General features: G+C 37.5%; 1 protein-coding gene across 24 annotated transcripts in view; it reads right to left on the bottom strand.

Moving 5' to 3' along the window:
• The window catches only part of PPFIA2 (PTPRF interacting protein alpha 2), a 450745-nt gene that overhangs the window by 184920 nt on the left and 248833 nt on the right, over positions 1-16992 (bottom strand). For all 24 annotated transcript variants that reach the window (XM_070507223.1, XM_070507232.1, XM_070507235.1 and 21 more), the window contains one exon: positions 3245-3346. In XM_070507223.1, coding sequence (XP_070363324.1) covers positions 3245-3346 — 102 coding nt within the window. The remainder of the gene's footprint in view (positions 1-3244; positions 3347-16992) is intronic.

Genomic DNA, 16992 nt, shown 5'->3' with positions numbered 1-16992 from the left:
TCCACACAATTTATGAAAAATAAATTACTGAACAGATAGGACTGACCTTCAAAACATTAACAAACACAATCTTCCCTAAGCACAATCCCTTGTATCACATATGATTTGTGAGTTACATAGGAATATGATTTCCTATATACATAGTCTGTGGTGAAGCCAGGAGTGGAAACCCTGAGTGTGTCACTTATAAACTATGTGGCCTGGGGCAGGGTATTTATAATGTTCATTTTCCCATCAATTAAATGGAGATAATGGGATTGCTGTAAGGATAAAGTGAGTTAAACATGTAAAACATCCAGAAAAACATTTCACCCTTTAATTAATTTTAGCTATTATATTATTACTTGATAGATAAACCTCATTCAGTCAACTCCCTCTGAAACTTCTATTTTCTATTTGGGAGAAGGTATGATTCATTTAAATATCATACAGGAGGGCCCTTTCTGATCTATTATTTTTGATGATACTCAAAATCATGAGTTCTCCTAGTGGGCTGTTTTTTTGTGTGTTATTTATCTCAGTTCATGAGCATATGTTAACTACTCAGTGTCGAAAGAGAGAATCACAAGTTGATCAGATCCCTGCAAATTGGCACACAATTCTACTTTAAACTTTTCACAATCTTAGGTGTGAGAAGGAAATACTAGCTCATTGCTTTTTCTCCATGACCCATAAGTAGGTGTTTATAACAAGAAGAAAAACATAACATGTAGAAGGAGAAGCTATTATATAAATCTATAAAAACTTCTATGTTTAGCAACATTTAATAGGGCACTATGGGGGAAGAGAGAAGATATGTCTGATTTTCGGCACTGCATATTTTTTTGGGTGGTGGGGGAGGGTGAGAGGTGGTTATGTACCTTAGGAGTTGTTATATAATCAATACTATGCACAAGGAAGTTTTCATAAATCGATTCTCCTTGACATAATCAACAACAAAAATCCTCCACTGCTTTAAGAAAGGTACAAAAATGTTTTCGAGCTTCATTCATGTTTTCAAAGTATTATTCTGTTTGAAATCAATGGCTTCAATTTCTGTTTTCCTAATGGAACTTAACGTTTGTATTTTTCTCCTTTGATTCCTGAACAGGTATTTCAAGTATAGCTTGCCTTGCTTCCTTGATTGCCCAAGGCTCCCTTGCAGATGCAATAGCCACAGGTACTTCCAGGCCTCAGGGATATAAGAGGATGAAAATTGTGTGGATGCTGTGCCAAATCTCCGAGTTCTCAGAAATTAGTCACAATCAAGAAGAAATGACACACTCCATGCTATAGCCGTCTACTCTTAGGCAATGAGCACAGGCTTTGAGTTAGACTGCCTTAGCTTTCAAATCCCTTCTCTGGTTTTTACCAGCTCTGTGACTTTTGGCAAGTTAACTGTGTGACTCTGGCAAGCCCTTTTCTGAGCTCGGTTGCCTCATCTATCAAATGGGGTTAACTACCACGTCTCCCTTATAGAGCTAAAGAAAGGAGTATAGTGCTGGAGAAAGAAAGTCTGTGTAAAGGAGCAATAGATACACAGCTAACGAAAGAGCTTCTGGTGCATTTAAATATGGGGATTAGTTGGAAGTCGACGGAGAAGTTTGCGTTTTCCTGCATTTTCAACTCCCTGCCTTTACTCCTACATTTCGCTGTGCTGTGCTACCTCAGGGAATGCAGCCTTAGGCATTAAAATAGGAAATAGTGAAATAGGGCAGGACAAATCTCACAGCAGAAATAACTGTAAATTTGCATGGAAAAACAGCGTAAGTTAAAAATCAAGGGTGGGGAAAAAATACAGAGTGGGAGAAAGAAACAGAAAAAATTCATCTGACACCTGATAGTATAATCTAAGCTGCCTTTGTTATGTCCCATTTGAGGCAGTCCATGTGACTGGCTCATCATCATCTCAAGGAAAACTCATTCTTTGTGTGTATACTGTGTGAGTTTTCTTTACCATAAAATAAGACCACGATTAATAAGGAAACAAATTGAGTTTGATCATTTAACCAGCATGCACGGAATGGTATGTCTCATTAGAGGTACAACGTCATTGTTGTGGAGCTGTCATTTTTATATTACTCTCTATGACCAAGCATAAAATGAATACACTATTAACTATAGCTTATTTTTCAGCATTAATCTGCTAGAGCTCTAACTTTAAAATATTTTTCACCTATTTTATTTTGAATTGAACTACATCCATACAAAAGTGTTTTTTCTCTACATTCTTTTTTTTTTTTAGATTGGCACCTGTGCTAACATTTGTTGCCAATCTTTTTTTTTTTTTTTATTCTCCCCAAAGTGCCCCAGTACATAGTTGTATATTCTAGTTGTGAGTGTCTCTGGCTGTACCATGTGGGACATCATCTCAACATGGCCTGATGAGCTGTGCCATGTCTGCACCCAGGATCTGAACCGGCGAAACCCTGGCTCGCCGAAGCGGAGCGCACGAACTTAACCACTCGGCCATGGGGCTGGCCCCTCTACATTCTTTTAGTAGAGAAATTGCTCTCTTTATGAGCAGTATGCTGATTTACATGTTTATGAAATTTAGTGACTCTCTCTTCCAAATTAGAAAATATATCATCTTTGATCAAATTCTGAACTTTAACATCACGTGGCATGAGACTGAAAGAACCCATGGTTTCCAAGAGCAGAATACAGTAAAATCCATCAGTTTCGTGAGATCAGAATATCAGAACTGGAAGTCTCCTCAACAATCTTCTAAAATAGAAAAGGTATACTTCTTTTAATTGTGAGAGTTCTCTTACAATGGTTTTACATTTTAACACCTTTTTTTAAATAAATACTTTGCTGGGGTGAAGTGAGAACCAATGTCAAGCCACTCCTTCCTAGTGCCCCATAATCAAAGCTCATCCTCCCTCAAAGCTCTCCTCGTGCCGTCTCCAGCCTCTGCAGTATTGCCCTCCTGCCCCAATACAACAGTTTGAGGTTTGAAACTCACTGCTGAAACCCAGGCCTTCTCTTTAAAGTCAAAAAAAAAAAAAAAAAATGGCAAGAGGGAATAAGATCATTTTCTAAGGCAACATAGTGATTTAGTGGTGGACACTATAATTTAGGTTCCCTGTCTTCCTGTTTTGAATTTTGTAGTATATTCTCCTTGACTTTAAGTAACAGACTATGAATTGGTATCTGCTTAAAGTCTTCCTCAAATTTTTAAATGCTTACGTTTTTATGAGTATACTGGAGATGAGACACCGAACTATGCAATAATTACAAGCAGAAGCAGCTTTATACTTACTCTTGTGTTGTTTCTTTCAGCTTTAAGTTCAGAAATTTCTTCTTCCTTTTCTAGAAGTTGTTCCCTGCAGGCATTTAATTCTTTTGTCAGTGCAGCAAATTCCTGAAAGGGGAATAAAAATGTTTGAAGACACATTCCAGATATAAAAAGTGCATTCCAGCAGGAATAGAAATAATTCAAAATACAAACTTTTGAATGTAAAGAATGGAAAAAATACCTAATCAAGTGATCAATATGCATATACATTGCTATTATTAAATTATCCCGATTACAAAGTTCAGGAAATGCTAAGCCATGATATTTAAAGTACATGTTTTATTAGAATATGCTGCTTATATGACTGCATATAACATATTTCAAAATGTATCAGATATATTATACTGAACTTAACATTAGTATGAAAACATATTGATAACATAGGATGATTAAAATTTGGCTAATTTTGTGAACTCCAAAAATATTACACTTTCATTCCTATACAGCAATGTTCAGAGTGAATATACTACATTGTCACCAAAAAAATAAACAGGAGCCAGCCCTGTGGCATAGTGGTTGAGTTCAGCGCACTCCGCTTCGGTGGCCCAGGATCGTGGGTTCAGATCCTGGGCATGGACCTATCCCACTCATCAGTCATGCTGTAGTGGCGACCCACATATAAAGTAGAGGAAGGTTGGCACAGATGTTAGCTCAGAGCTAATCTTCATCAAGCAAAAAAAGAGGAAGATTGGCAACAGATGTCAGCTCAGGGCAAATCTTCCTCAGAAAAACAAACAAACAAAAAACACCACCAGCACCACCAACAACCACCAAAAACAACCCTGCTAAATATGATATTAGCGATTGAGAAGTTTATTTATTTGTTAACAAGATGAAGAAAGAGACTGTACTTGTCTCTTACAAAATAATAAGTGTATCTAAGACTTGATAACATCATCCAAGATTCTCTTATTAATTTATGCATCACACACTCTTTCCCTCTGAAATGTAAGCTCCACGTGAACTGGGACTTCATCTGACTTCACTGCTATACTCCCAGTGTCTAAGATATAGTGGATGCTCAATTAGCACTTCTTTTCGTTAAATGAAAATGGGAAATGTGGTTAAAAAATAACTGGGGGTTCTGGAGTAATCCTCTCTTCATGTGACAAATGACATTTTGGAGGAATCTTGAACGGCTTCTTTCCCCAAAATGGGATCAGAGATTATATGATATGTGAATTTTTACCACTAGACAGAGAGTTTAGACACAATAAAAATTACTTAAAAGGAAGATCAGGAAACCTAATTCAACTATTCTGCTACTCCAACCTATGAACAAATGTTATTTTAGAATAATTTTGGAAAACAGTAAACATCCATTTTATTATTAAATCATTTAGAGTGATTCTCGGTAATAAAATTGGTACTTAAATATTTAAGTATTTGGAAAAACTTAGCTCCAAGCTGAGAAGGCACTGCGAGAAGGTTAAAAAGAAAAACAAAAATCAACCAGACAGGTTTGGTTAACCTAACATCCACAAAGGCAAATGTAGTAAAAAGTAAATGAAGATGATGATTATGCAAAGCTGGGAAAGGTTGAGGGTTTATATTTTTGTTTGCTTCAAACCAGTTATTTTGCTGAGTTTCTGTGCATGGCTTCAGCCCAAGTGGGCACTTCAAAGACCTCAGAAAAGACTTAGAGCTTTGAATCAAGATGAAAGAGTTCATTGTTACATTTTGGCCTGCATTACAGATAAATGTTTCCTCCCCTGATTGCTGCCTGCTTAAATGTTGTTGATACCCTTTGAGTATATTATCTAAATAGAGAATGGAAATAAGAAACAATGTGAAAATAATAAACACTGCCATAAAAAATGAAACTTTCTTCATATAACCTGCATAGTTTTGATGGAGAAAAGAAGAAAGTGACAAAGATTCTGCACCGTGTATTAACACATAGGCATTTAAAAGTAATCCTACATTCATGAATACTATAAGACAAAAAATAAATAAAATCTTTGCATTTAACATCATACCAATTAAAAAAAATATATATATCTGGTCTATCTTTCTAGAGATTTAGCCTGCTATCTACAGAAAGAAAAAAGATCAGAGGGAAATATTTCAGAATTTTAACATTAGATATCTCCAAGTGGTGAAATTATGACTGAATTTTGTTTTTTGGCTTCCTCCTACCTATTTCTATCATCATAACTCTCTACAATGGAGAAATATCCTTTTATGCTTAGAGAATAAGAGAAACTATAAATGTATAAGTGCACTGAAATAATCAGGTATTCAAAACTGAGGACAGAAATTAGTCAAGATGTTATTGGCGACAGATGACTTTGCATTTTTTATTTATTATCATTGAACTGATTCTGAGAAAGCTATTTAGTGACTCCATATATTAAGATTAGACTTACATTTATTAACTTCTTAACAAATTTCAGGCACTACTTTTACATTCATTATCTCATCTTACTCTCTAAATAACCAGCAGAGGAGTCTCAGTCCCGTTTTATGGCTGAGGAAACTGAATTACTAAGACATAAGCACAAATGCACCGAGCTCACAGCCCGTGGAGAATGAGTGGGGCTGGAAGGTAGCTCTCCAGACAGCTTGTCTAGTGCTTTTCCACTATACCATCCTGACTCTAGCTGTTCATCAGGTTGATATGATTCAGATTTGGAGTGTATTTAACAGTCTTCTTTTTCCTGATCTGAAGAATTAGATAACCATTACTTACAATTTCTTTGCATGATCCTTCTTGATTAGTCCAAAGGGAGTGTGAGGAACTGGGAGGCTCACGGCAGAGTATTCCTTGCGTGTGGAGCAACAAGGCCTAGCCAAGCACGTCCCACATACCTGGGAGTGCAGTAGATGAGGATGCCTCATATCCAGTGAATCGTCAATGTTTTCACACTTCCCTCTGACAGTTCTCTCTTCTGCGCCTACTTCTCCGCCCCTACTATCAACGTGAACTGAGTCTTATGTCACCTTTTCTAAGTTAATAACAGCAAATATAATTAACATTGCTTGAGCCCTTAGAATATGCCAGACACTTGCCAAACAATTTATATTGATTATCTCAGGAAACCTAATAAAACCCTGCAACGAGATACTAAAATCTCACTAAACAAAATGAAACACTGTTACCGTACAATTCAGGAATTTCATTCCTTGGTATTTACCGAAAGTAGCTGAAAACTATGTCATCATAAAAACCTGCACATAAATGTTCATTGCGGCTTTATTCATAATTGCCAAAACGTGGAAGCAACCAAGATGCCCTTCAGTAGGTAAATGGGTAAACAAACTGTGGTACATCCAGACAATGGAATATTATTCAGTGCTAAAAAGAAATGAGCTACCCAGTCAGGAAAATACACAGAGGAACCTGAAATGCATGTTACTAAGTGAAATAAGCCAATAGGAAAAGGCTACATATTGTATGATTCCAATTATATGACATTCTAGAGAAGCCAAAACTATGGAAACAGTAAAAAGATCAACGGTTGCCAGGAGTGTTGGAAGAGGGAGGGAATGAATGGGCTGAGCAGAGGATTTTTAGGGCAGTAAGGAGTAATGTTGAATACATGTCGTTATACATTTGTCCAAACCCATAGAACATACAACACCAAGAGTGAACTGTAAGAGAAACTATGGCTTTGGGTGATAATGATGTATCAATGTAGGCTCATCAGTTGTAATAGATGTACACTCCAGCAGGAGATGTTGATAATAGTGGAGGCTGTGCATGCGTGGGGGCAGGGGGTATATAGGAAATCATTGTACCTCCCTCTCAACTTTGCCGTGAACCTAAAACTGTTCTAAGTATATAAAATCTTAAAAGAAAATCTCACTGAGGCCTAGAGAAATGAAGAAATTCACCTAAAATTAGACACTCCGTCAATGGTATAGTTGGGCTTTGAATCCAGACAATCTATTTCATACCGGATGATGACAATAGGTTGATTTTTCGCTCCTGACCACAGGCTTTCCCCTTTTAATTTGTCTTTCTTTCAGTCTTTGTAAAATTTATATCTTTCCCAAGCTCACAAAAATTTTCAGAGCTCCCCATTTTCAAACACGTCAAATTTAAACAGACTTTAACTCTTAAAATTCAAACCATACAAAATGTGGCCTTCCATAATTAATTAGCTTTATTTCTCATTGAACAGTAGTAACTACCCTTTTGAGCAGGAGCTGCTTCTCTCTGCCATGAGCTGAGCATTTTACACAAATTACTTCATCTCTTCCTTATTTTTCAGATGAGGATACTGAAGCGTAGTGTGAATGAATAACTTTCTCAAGGTCACATAGCTAAAAATAATCTACCCTGATTCCAACTCTTTAATTTCTGCCACACTGCCTCCTTCTGGATGAAAATGGAAAATCATAACATTTCTTGACAGTACCAATTGATAAAAATTTGTCATCCCTCTCACTATCCATCCATCCATACAATATTTATTGAGAACCTGCTATATGTCAGAGCCTATGCTAGGTGCTGAAGATATAGAGATAACTTAGACATAGTTGTTGCACTTGACCACATAGATCTTTCAAATTTCATATCTGAGACACGTCAAGGATTTCCATCACTAACAAGCACTCAAAACATATCAGAGCGCCACACACACAGAGTAACATTAGTTTACACACTTAGAGACATTGTAGGTTTACAGGTGACTCTGACTCTCTAAGGCTTTCTTCTTAGAAGGTCTGTCTTCTGCATCTGCCACAGGTTTCTCCTTCCTGTTTCTATTTCCATCTTTTCATATCCTCATCTCTCTTCCTTTCTATTTCCTTCACATACTGTCTGCTATTTGGAATATCCTCCCCATCATCTCTGCCTAAACTAATTTATTTTTAAAGCACCAGCTTGCCTGGTTAATGCTCTGTAGTACCTTATTCAAAATCTATCAATGCATTTACTGTAATTTTTTATAATTAATTGAATTATGTGTTTGTCTCCCCCAAGTAAACAGTATGATCCTTTAATGCAAAGTTGTTATCATGTTTATTTTTATATCCTCAGGATTTAGCATAGTTCCTGACAAATTGTAGACACTCATTAAATCCTTGTCACAATAAATGAATGTTTCACTTTCCTTAAACTTTTTGACTTTAAAACAATTTTTGAAAGGTATAATTAATCAGAGTTATTTCTTTTACTGGGTGAGACCATTAGAATTTGCTCAATATATTTGTTGTTGTCAGTGCCCTGGAGTGGATTCTGACTCCTAGGCAACCTGTGGACCGCAGAGTGGGACCCTGCCTGGTCTTTTTGCGCCATCCTCTTACCTTCTGACACTATATAAAACTATGCTCCGCTGTTATTTATAGGGTTTTCATGGCCAAAGTTTTTGGAAGTGACTGGCCAGGTCCTTCTTCCTAGTCTGTCTTAGACTGGAAGCTCCCCTGAAACCTGTCCACCATAGATGACCCTGTTGGGGGTATTTCAAATACCAGTGACATAGCTTTCATCATCACAGCAACATGCAGCCACCGCAGTATGCAAACTGACAGACAGTTGGTGTGGTTACCCGACTAGGAAACACACCCGGGCTGAAGCAGTGAGAGCGCCACTAGACCACCAGGGCTGGCGCATCTGTAACGTGTCTGATACCCTTTTGACTTTGTAGCAGTTTTTTTTGTCTATATCTAAAATATTATAGTATACTATATTCTACACAGCAATGGCCTTATTGCCTGCTATGTCTTATTGCATGTATATAAAGTGATACTATTGTTCCCCAAAATTTATGCATCAGATTTATCATTTGTTCATTGGATATACTATATTGGTCTTATTCATTCTCAAAGTGAAAATATATATTTAACCCATATGTTATTTTTCTGGTCTAGCATTTCTGAAACTATATTCTATAGAACAGTATTCCCACAAGATTCCCCCCCCCCGAAAAAAAATCCATAGACGAATGGATTTGGGATGCGATGTATGCTATATATTTTCCTCTTGGAAATATACTGTAGGCATCAGAATATAAGAGATTCTTTGTGGCCAAGAATTGTGAACAACCTGAATTTTCATCTATAGGAAAATGGATGAATTAAATATGGTAAAGGCACATGATGGAATATTGTGCAAAGGGCAGAGGAAGTAGGCTGGATCTTTGTATAGCAACATGGAAAAATTGCAAAAATATAATTTTGAGTGAAAAAGGTAAGAAACAGAACACACGTTTAACACAGAGTTTTGCAGAAGCTGAAGGCAGTGAAGGATAAATGTTAGAAGAAAACTTCATTCATGCTTCACCATGTCTGAATTGAAAGGAGTCTACAGGAAGAGCTGAGTTTGCTCTGAATCACTGACAGGTGTAGCAGATCAGTTACAAACCACAAACCACATTCAACAACTTTTCAGACTAATCATATTGTTCCCCAACCGTAGTCTGCCAAAATCCTTACTTTTCCCAAGGACAAAAATGACTTTCCCTACTCTGTATTTTTTTCTTGGAATTTTAAAGTACATAGATGTCAGGACTCACAGTCCCATGTAAGTACCCTCGTACTGAAGGGAACACCCTGTTCTTTCCTGGCATGTACTCATTCACATCACACATACACACATTCATGTGAGTACTCCCTATGTATTGGGCACTGCTGTAAGTGCTAGGCTGATGACAGTGAAAGAAGCCAGTTAAACTTCTTGCTCTCAATATGTTCAGGCACATTCAGGCATTTACCGCTAAACTGCTTTTACTCAGGAGGGAATCACTTCTAGCTGTATCAATCCTTCTCAATACTAATTCAACCCTCATGTAGAGCATTAGTTTTTTAAAAATATAGAGCAAAATAAAATAACGTTTTTGCTGTTAATATCTTAAAAAATTCGAAGGTATAATTTCTTGCATACCAATACAAGTTGTCTACTTTCTGTGCACTCCTAATTCTAAGTTACAAGTCCTATAAATTGCATAAAATCTAAAGTTCCTCTATTTCAGCTAAATTCCAAGTGTTACCTCTTTTCTCCCCTGCCCACCGCATCCTCTTGTGAGCTGCCATTTCTTGATCACTTACTATAGACTAGGAATGTTGTTACAAACTTTACATCTGTTATATCATTTATTCATCATGGCAGCCTTATTATTCCCAGAACAGAGATGAGAAAACTTGAGTGAAAGAGATTAACTAAGTCTAGCAAGGTCCATGCTAGTATACAGCAATGCCGGGGCTGGTGTCAATATCCCCCAGGCTGGTCAGATCCCAGGACAGAGGTGACCTGCCTTTGTATCTTAACAGGGTGGTATGCTGGCCTCTGAGCTAAGGGTGAACTTGAGTAATTCAGGTGAATGAGCTGCCAATATTTTGGATAATAGCCTTTAGGTCAGTGGGTTGTTCTCAATCAGTTTCATGCAAAGAAGGTTCTCTTGTTTTGGTCCCTGCATGTGTTATTCTCAAAGTGAAAAATACAAGAGCAAAGGCCAGAGGCCCTCAGTTCCTGTGCCTACTTACATCCTGTAGGTGTAACCTGGTCGGAAGAGTAGATAGACCCAGAGCTTCCTCTGGCCCTCCTTCCTCTGCTCTTCTCCTCATGCCTCTTTCCATCCAGTAAATCATCACAGCCCATCAGGCTGCCCAGCCTCAGACTGATGCAGAACATTCTATCTCTATACATGTGCATCCTCAAATTCATTTTCTGATATTTAGTATTAAACATAGAAGGACTGAATGAAATTGCTAACTCCCCTGACTCATTTCAGGATGGTGTGCTCACTCAAGGAGGTTTATTTGGGAAAAGAAAAGACATATTTTCTCGTTAACTAAATGTTTGAAAGGTCTTGATTTAATAATAGGTGAGTCCTCACCTCAGAAGAGCAGGTCAGGAGAAGCTGCATGACAAGAGGAGAAATCAGCCTTTTAATTTCAAGTCATTTACATGAGGAAGCCACCTCCAGAGTATCTATGACAATCCATTCATCATAATTACAATTTTAACACTCCCTGCCTTTCAATTACACCTCTATTCTCTAATCTCATGGACTACTTAGTTAACGAACTGATGATGGTCTTACTTCTGCAGCCACATATCTAAGTACTGGTTACTTACTTCTGAATCATGAGTGCAAACCAGTCTGAGAGAGAAGAGGAAAAATAAAGCGTGAGTTGGAATTCAGCTTCACCAACACCCTCACAAACCACAGAAAAGCATCTTTTAAGTTTTTTCTCTAACCATCTAACATTTGTGCAAATCAAAAATAGCTCTGAGGAAAGCATATGGCATGGAAGCATGCTGACTTGACCATCTAGCATTTAAAGAGACAAGATTAACTACTTCAAAATGTTTTTATAATGACTTCCTTAGGCTGTGTCCCAAATTTACTATATTTTGGTGTCTCCTCTTTTGAGAATTAAACATTCTTCTAGCAATGCTATTTGTAATACTTGGTGGAAAGCTTTGGATTTTAAATCTGTATTTCTTTGGATGTAACTGCACATAAATTTACATGTATCAAAGACATATCTGCTTCCCTATACCATAGGATAGATTTTCTAGAACATATTAATAACAGAGTATTACACTGGAGGGATGAAAGCAAAGCAACAAAAAGAGTTAATATATTACTTAAATTTTATATCTGTATATATCTCAGAATATCAGTTGTTATAACTTCACAAGAGTCTTTATAAATTTAGTTTGGAAACAAAAAAGCATTTATTTCATAGAAATCAGTACCCCATAACTCACTCTCTCTCTCTCTCTCTATTTTTTTCTGTATTATGTTATGTAATCAAATGCAGTGTTAATGACCTCTGGTCTTATAACTGCCTCCTATGAGCTCAGGGAAAGCTGTCATCTGAAATTACTGTGTGAAACAGCCATGTCTCGTGGTCAGCCCTGGGCTAGACAGCTCGAAGGTAGAATCACCTGCATTACTAATACAATTTGACAGGCACAACTGGACTCTTAGAGTTCTCACAGAATTGTTGAGTAAGGCTGCCCAATTTAAAAGGAAAATGAGAGTTAAACTCCCTGCAAATAACATTTTATGCCTCCTTGGTTTTTTATGTATCCATGTTCCAAGAAGAAAATCATTTTGTCTTTTCTTTAAAACTGCATAATAGAAGATTATTTTAATACATTACAGTGACTTGAGAGATTAAAATCTGTTTAAAATCAAACATGCTATAAGAGCCATTCTGTGGTGGATGTGGACACAGGTACTGGGTAACTTTTGTTTTCAGAAATCTCCCAATGAAGGTAACTGGCATCATCCAAAAAGTGGGTGTTGGAATCAAACACAGGTGCTGTCAGGCAGCCTCAGGCGGTCTGACCATCCCGTCATGCTCCTACCAGGCCTCACCGATGACACTCTCACAGAAATGTGCACATCTTATATCTTATCCCCACTCTGCTTTCCCAACATTAATTTGTCAGTATGAGCATAGAGCTGCCCCAGGTATCACGTGCCCTTTAACAGCAGCTGTTACTGGTATTTGGCTTTGTTGTTGAATCCTGGAGGGCAGGTCATGTTACCATAGATTGGTTGGGAACTTATTTTGCAGCAAGTTAGGCTTTCAGTATCCCAAAATCGACTAGTCTACCAGCACCGCATCATGATTTCTGTGGCCCTACATACTTTTGCCTTTGTGCGCACTTTCATTCATAAAAAATAGTAAAATCTATATTTCATGACTCTGCTGATATAAAGATTAAGAAAACCCAGATTGGATTATATTCATTTTCTCTTTTAATTTTAAAAGTAATTGAAACATTTTCATGGGCCCCTAAAAGTATTGTGAGCTCTAAGCAGTGCTTCCACTGTGCCTAATGGCCTTATACTCCGCTCACTCATGGAAGTCATGTGTGGCTTGGTCCAAACAGTACCGATTTCAGAGAGGAACAGAGCCAGGTTCATATCTGGGCCATTGGCAGTGAGCTTTTTAAGCCTCATTTGTCAATCTGGAAAATGTAGGTAGCAATACCTTCTTATTAGATTGGTGTGGGTAAAAATGAGATCATTTGTTCATATGATCCAGCAACAACGCTCCCTTAAATTTACCCAAAGGAACTTAAAACGTATATCCATGATAAAACCTGCACATGGATGTTTATAGTAGCTTCATTCATAATTGCCAAACCTTGGAAGCAACCAAGATATCCTTTGGTAGGTGAACAGATAAACTGTAGTACATCCAGACAATGGAATATTATTCAGTGCTAAAAAGAAATGAGCCATCAAGCCATGAAAAGATATGGAAGAACCTGAAATGCATATTGCTAAGTGAACGAAGCCAATCTGAAAAGGCTACATACTGTATGATTCCAACCATATGACACCGTGCAAAAGTTAAAATTATGGAGACAGTAAAACGATCAGTAGTTGGCAGAGGTTGAAGCTGGAGGGGTTGGGATGAATAGACGGAGTATCAAAGATCCTTAGTGCAGTGAAAATGCTCTCTCTATATAATGACATGTCATTACATATTTTTCCAGACTCTTAGAACATAGAATACCAAAAGTGAACCGCAATATAAACTATGGACTTTGGGTGTTAATGATGTGCCAATGTAGGTTTATCAACTGTAGGACAGATACATCTGATGGGGAATGTTGATAACGGGGGAGGCTATGCATGTGTAGGGGCAGGGGATATATGACAAATCTATGTAGTATGTATCTCCCTCTTAATTTTTCTGTGAATCTAAAACTACTCTAAAAAATAAAGTCTTAAAGTAAAAAAAAAGAGATTATTGGTATAAATACGACTAGCATAGGTCCTGGTTACAGTAGATGTCCAATAAATGATATATACTCAGCAATTTTTGAGTTACATGTAGTTATCCACATATAACTTTGCTTTCTTCCAAGCCTCAATTTTCCAAATCAGGACAGTATATTTCATTAGATACTTCAGGAAATACAAAAATCATGCAGTTTTTTAAAGTTAATGTTAATTGAAATGTAACTTGAGAATTGTCTAACTGTCTTAAATAAATCACTTACATAAATCTCATTGCTAATTATTGCCCCATTTTGGGGGAAGATCCTAATATTGCTCCTAATAATGAATAAGGGACAGCAGGATTTCTTTCAAGAGTAACAATAAAGAAGAGAGGGTCCCACTGTATCATTAGTGGACCAGCATGGTAAAAATGGTTGACATTAATGTGATAGAGTAAAAATACTCAGCACATTTTTATAAGATAAAATGGCTTTTATAGCTCTTTGTTCCTTTGCACTTCCTAAATTCTTGCTTATCAATTAATTGGGTTATTAATACCTAAAACACATCAAATATTACTCTGTTCACTTATAAAAATAAGGCATAATATTAAAGTCTACAAAGATAGAAACTATGAAGAAATTCTCTGACATCATAAAACTGTTCTTAAAAGTCCCCTAGAACACACAGTTCTGACCTTTCTGCTCTTATTCCCTCCACACCTCTCTGCATCTATTCCTACTACCCTGGGGATCCCAAAACTCTCAAGATGTTGTCTGTAGTCTGAAACGAAATAACAGGATAAAACATAATTAAGGAGTTTCCCATGAACCCTTGTGTTGGTTGCTGTGAGATGTTATTTGAGAGAAGTCCATCTGCCTACAAGAAGTCTGACCAGAATCCAGGGTTATAGCCTAAAGCCTTTTATAGATTTCCTGACCCAGGTGAGTAGGGTGGACCATGTTGAATGAAGACCCCACCCCCTTGGGCTCTGGCTCTAAGTATCTTCTCAAATCCTAAATTTGAGTAGCTTCTCTAACTCCCAAATCCTGCCCCTCTGCATATTATCACTGGAATGAGAAAGACAGATAAATTCAATGGCCTAGAATCAAGACAGAAATATACACTCCAAGTATCCCTTCCCTTTAATCTGCTCCAGCTCCCTCTGTACTTTTCCCTAAATAGAAAAAGCCCTTAGGTCTGATCTTATGGTATCAGATGTATGAGAAAAGAGAGGGGAACATCATCAGAGAGAAATCCCAACGAAGGAACCAAGCCTTTTAGTTCTTTAATCCAACAATGATCTTGTTCTTGATCTTGACTCATCTTTATGGAAAGAGAAGAAAAGAATCTCTTGTCTCTACTGTTGTCCAAAAGATATCTTTGCTTATTTGATGCTTGAAGCATTTGGAAATTTATTAAAACTCAACATTCTAAATACAAGGGTAAAATTACCTGGCCCAGGCAGCATTGTAGCTAAAGCATGTCAGGGCTGAGCCATTGCCAACTGAAAACTCTGTTGGCAGGAAAAGCCAATTTTCAACAGCTCTGACAGTGTAAAGCAGGAGGCATGTTTGACAAGATGCTGCATATTAATTTAAAAGGCTTTAGCAACTGGTTAGGTAACACCTGCTGTGGTGAACACTCCAGGCACACAAAATAGCATTCAAGCTGAATATTTAAATCTCCTAACATAGCCCAACAAAGCTCTAACTCTAAACAAATCAAAACTAAATCATGTCTCTGTAGCAATCAACAGAGTTATATAACCGAAAATATTTGGGCTATGACATTGTTTGCCACTCACTGTTAGAATGCTCTAGGGGTACTATAGAAGTTATAAAGTATATTAAAACATATTGTCCTGCCTTGGAGAATTTTAGTATGTGCAGCATTTAGAAGAAGAACGCAGCTCAGAGAATAACTTTGTGTCCTATTACATTGTATTAGTATATAACTAAAGCAGAATTTGTCATTGAGAAGTGGGAGGGTATGGCACCAAAAAAGCAAGCCTTAGACAAGGAAGAGTGGGCAAGGCTCTCTAAGTACTCTCTCTGGAAGAGAGTTACAGCTCAAGGATTATCGTCATCTAGGAATAGGGGTAGAAACAAGTATATCTGCGGTCTGGAATTGTCAGGACAAACTAATATGACATAGTGCCACTGAATGTTCAAATAATGTAACATGTTCTGAGTCCATGGATACTAAGAAATATTCTTAGAACAACTGAATTTTCTGGGTAGTTTCCTGCAGAGAAGAGACTTGACCTTGTCAGCCTAGTTTGGATACCAGGTCTGCTTGACAATTCTATTTCTCATTGTAAATTAATAAATCAAATTGACATTTTGATCATTCCTTTATTGACTCCACAAAATATTGAACGTCTAATATGTAGGAGATCATGTAATTTTTTCAGACAGGATCATTTGTACAATGGTGAAAACGACATAATCAACAAAGCTAGCTGAAGCAATTACAACACAATGTGACCAACGATGTAATGGGGCTCTGTCCAGGGCACTCAGCACGTGCAGGCACAGTTTGACTAACCCCTGTAGGGTGTGTGTGTGTGGAGGGAGCATCTATGATGATATGTGAAAAGTGAGTAAGCATTAGCCAGGCAAAATATATGCAGGGTAAAAATTTTTCCAGATCAAGAGAACAGCACAAACAACTTCCTAAAGTCCAAAAACACTTAAGTCCTCTAAAACTATAACACTTTTAAAAAATCATAGGGGTGAATCAAAATATTGAATTAGGCAACGGTTTCTTAAATATGACACCAAAAACTCAAGCAACACGAGAAAAAATAGATAAAGCAAACACTATCTGCCATGGCCTGAATTGTGTTCCCCAAAATTCACATATTTAAGCTCTGATCCCAAAAGTGATGCTATTTGGAGATGGGGCCTTTGGAAGATAATTAAATTTAGATGAGGTCCTGAGGGTGGGGCCCTCACGATGGGATTGCTGCCCTTAGAAGAGGAAGAGACTCCAGGGCTCTCTCCCTGCTGTGTGGGGACACAGCCAGAGAGCAGCTTGGTGCAAGCCAAGAAGAGGACTCGGCCCTGC

Source organism: Equus asinus, chromosome 4 (genome assembly GCF_041296235.1).
Source record: "Equus asinus isolate D_3611 breed Donkey chromosome 4, EquAss-T2T_v2, whole genome shotgun sequence".
In the NCBI taxonomy this organism is placed as follows: Eukaryota; Metazoa; Chordata; class Mammalia; order Perissodactyla; family Equidae; genus Equus; species Equus asinus.
This window is presented reverse-complemented; position numbering and strand designations above follow the sequence as displayed.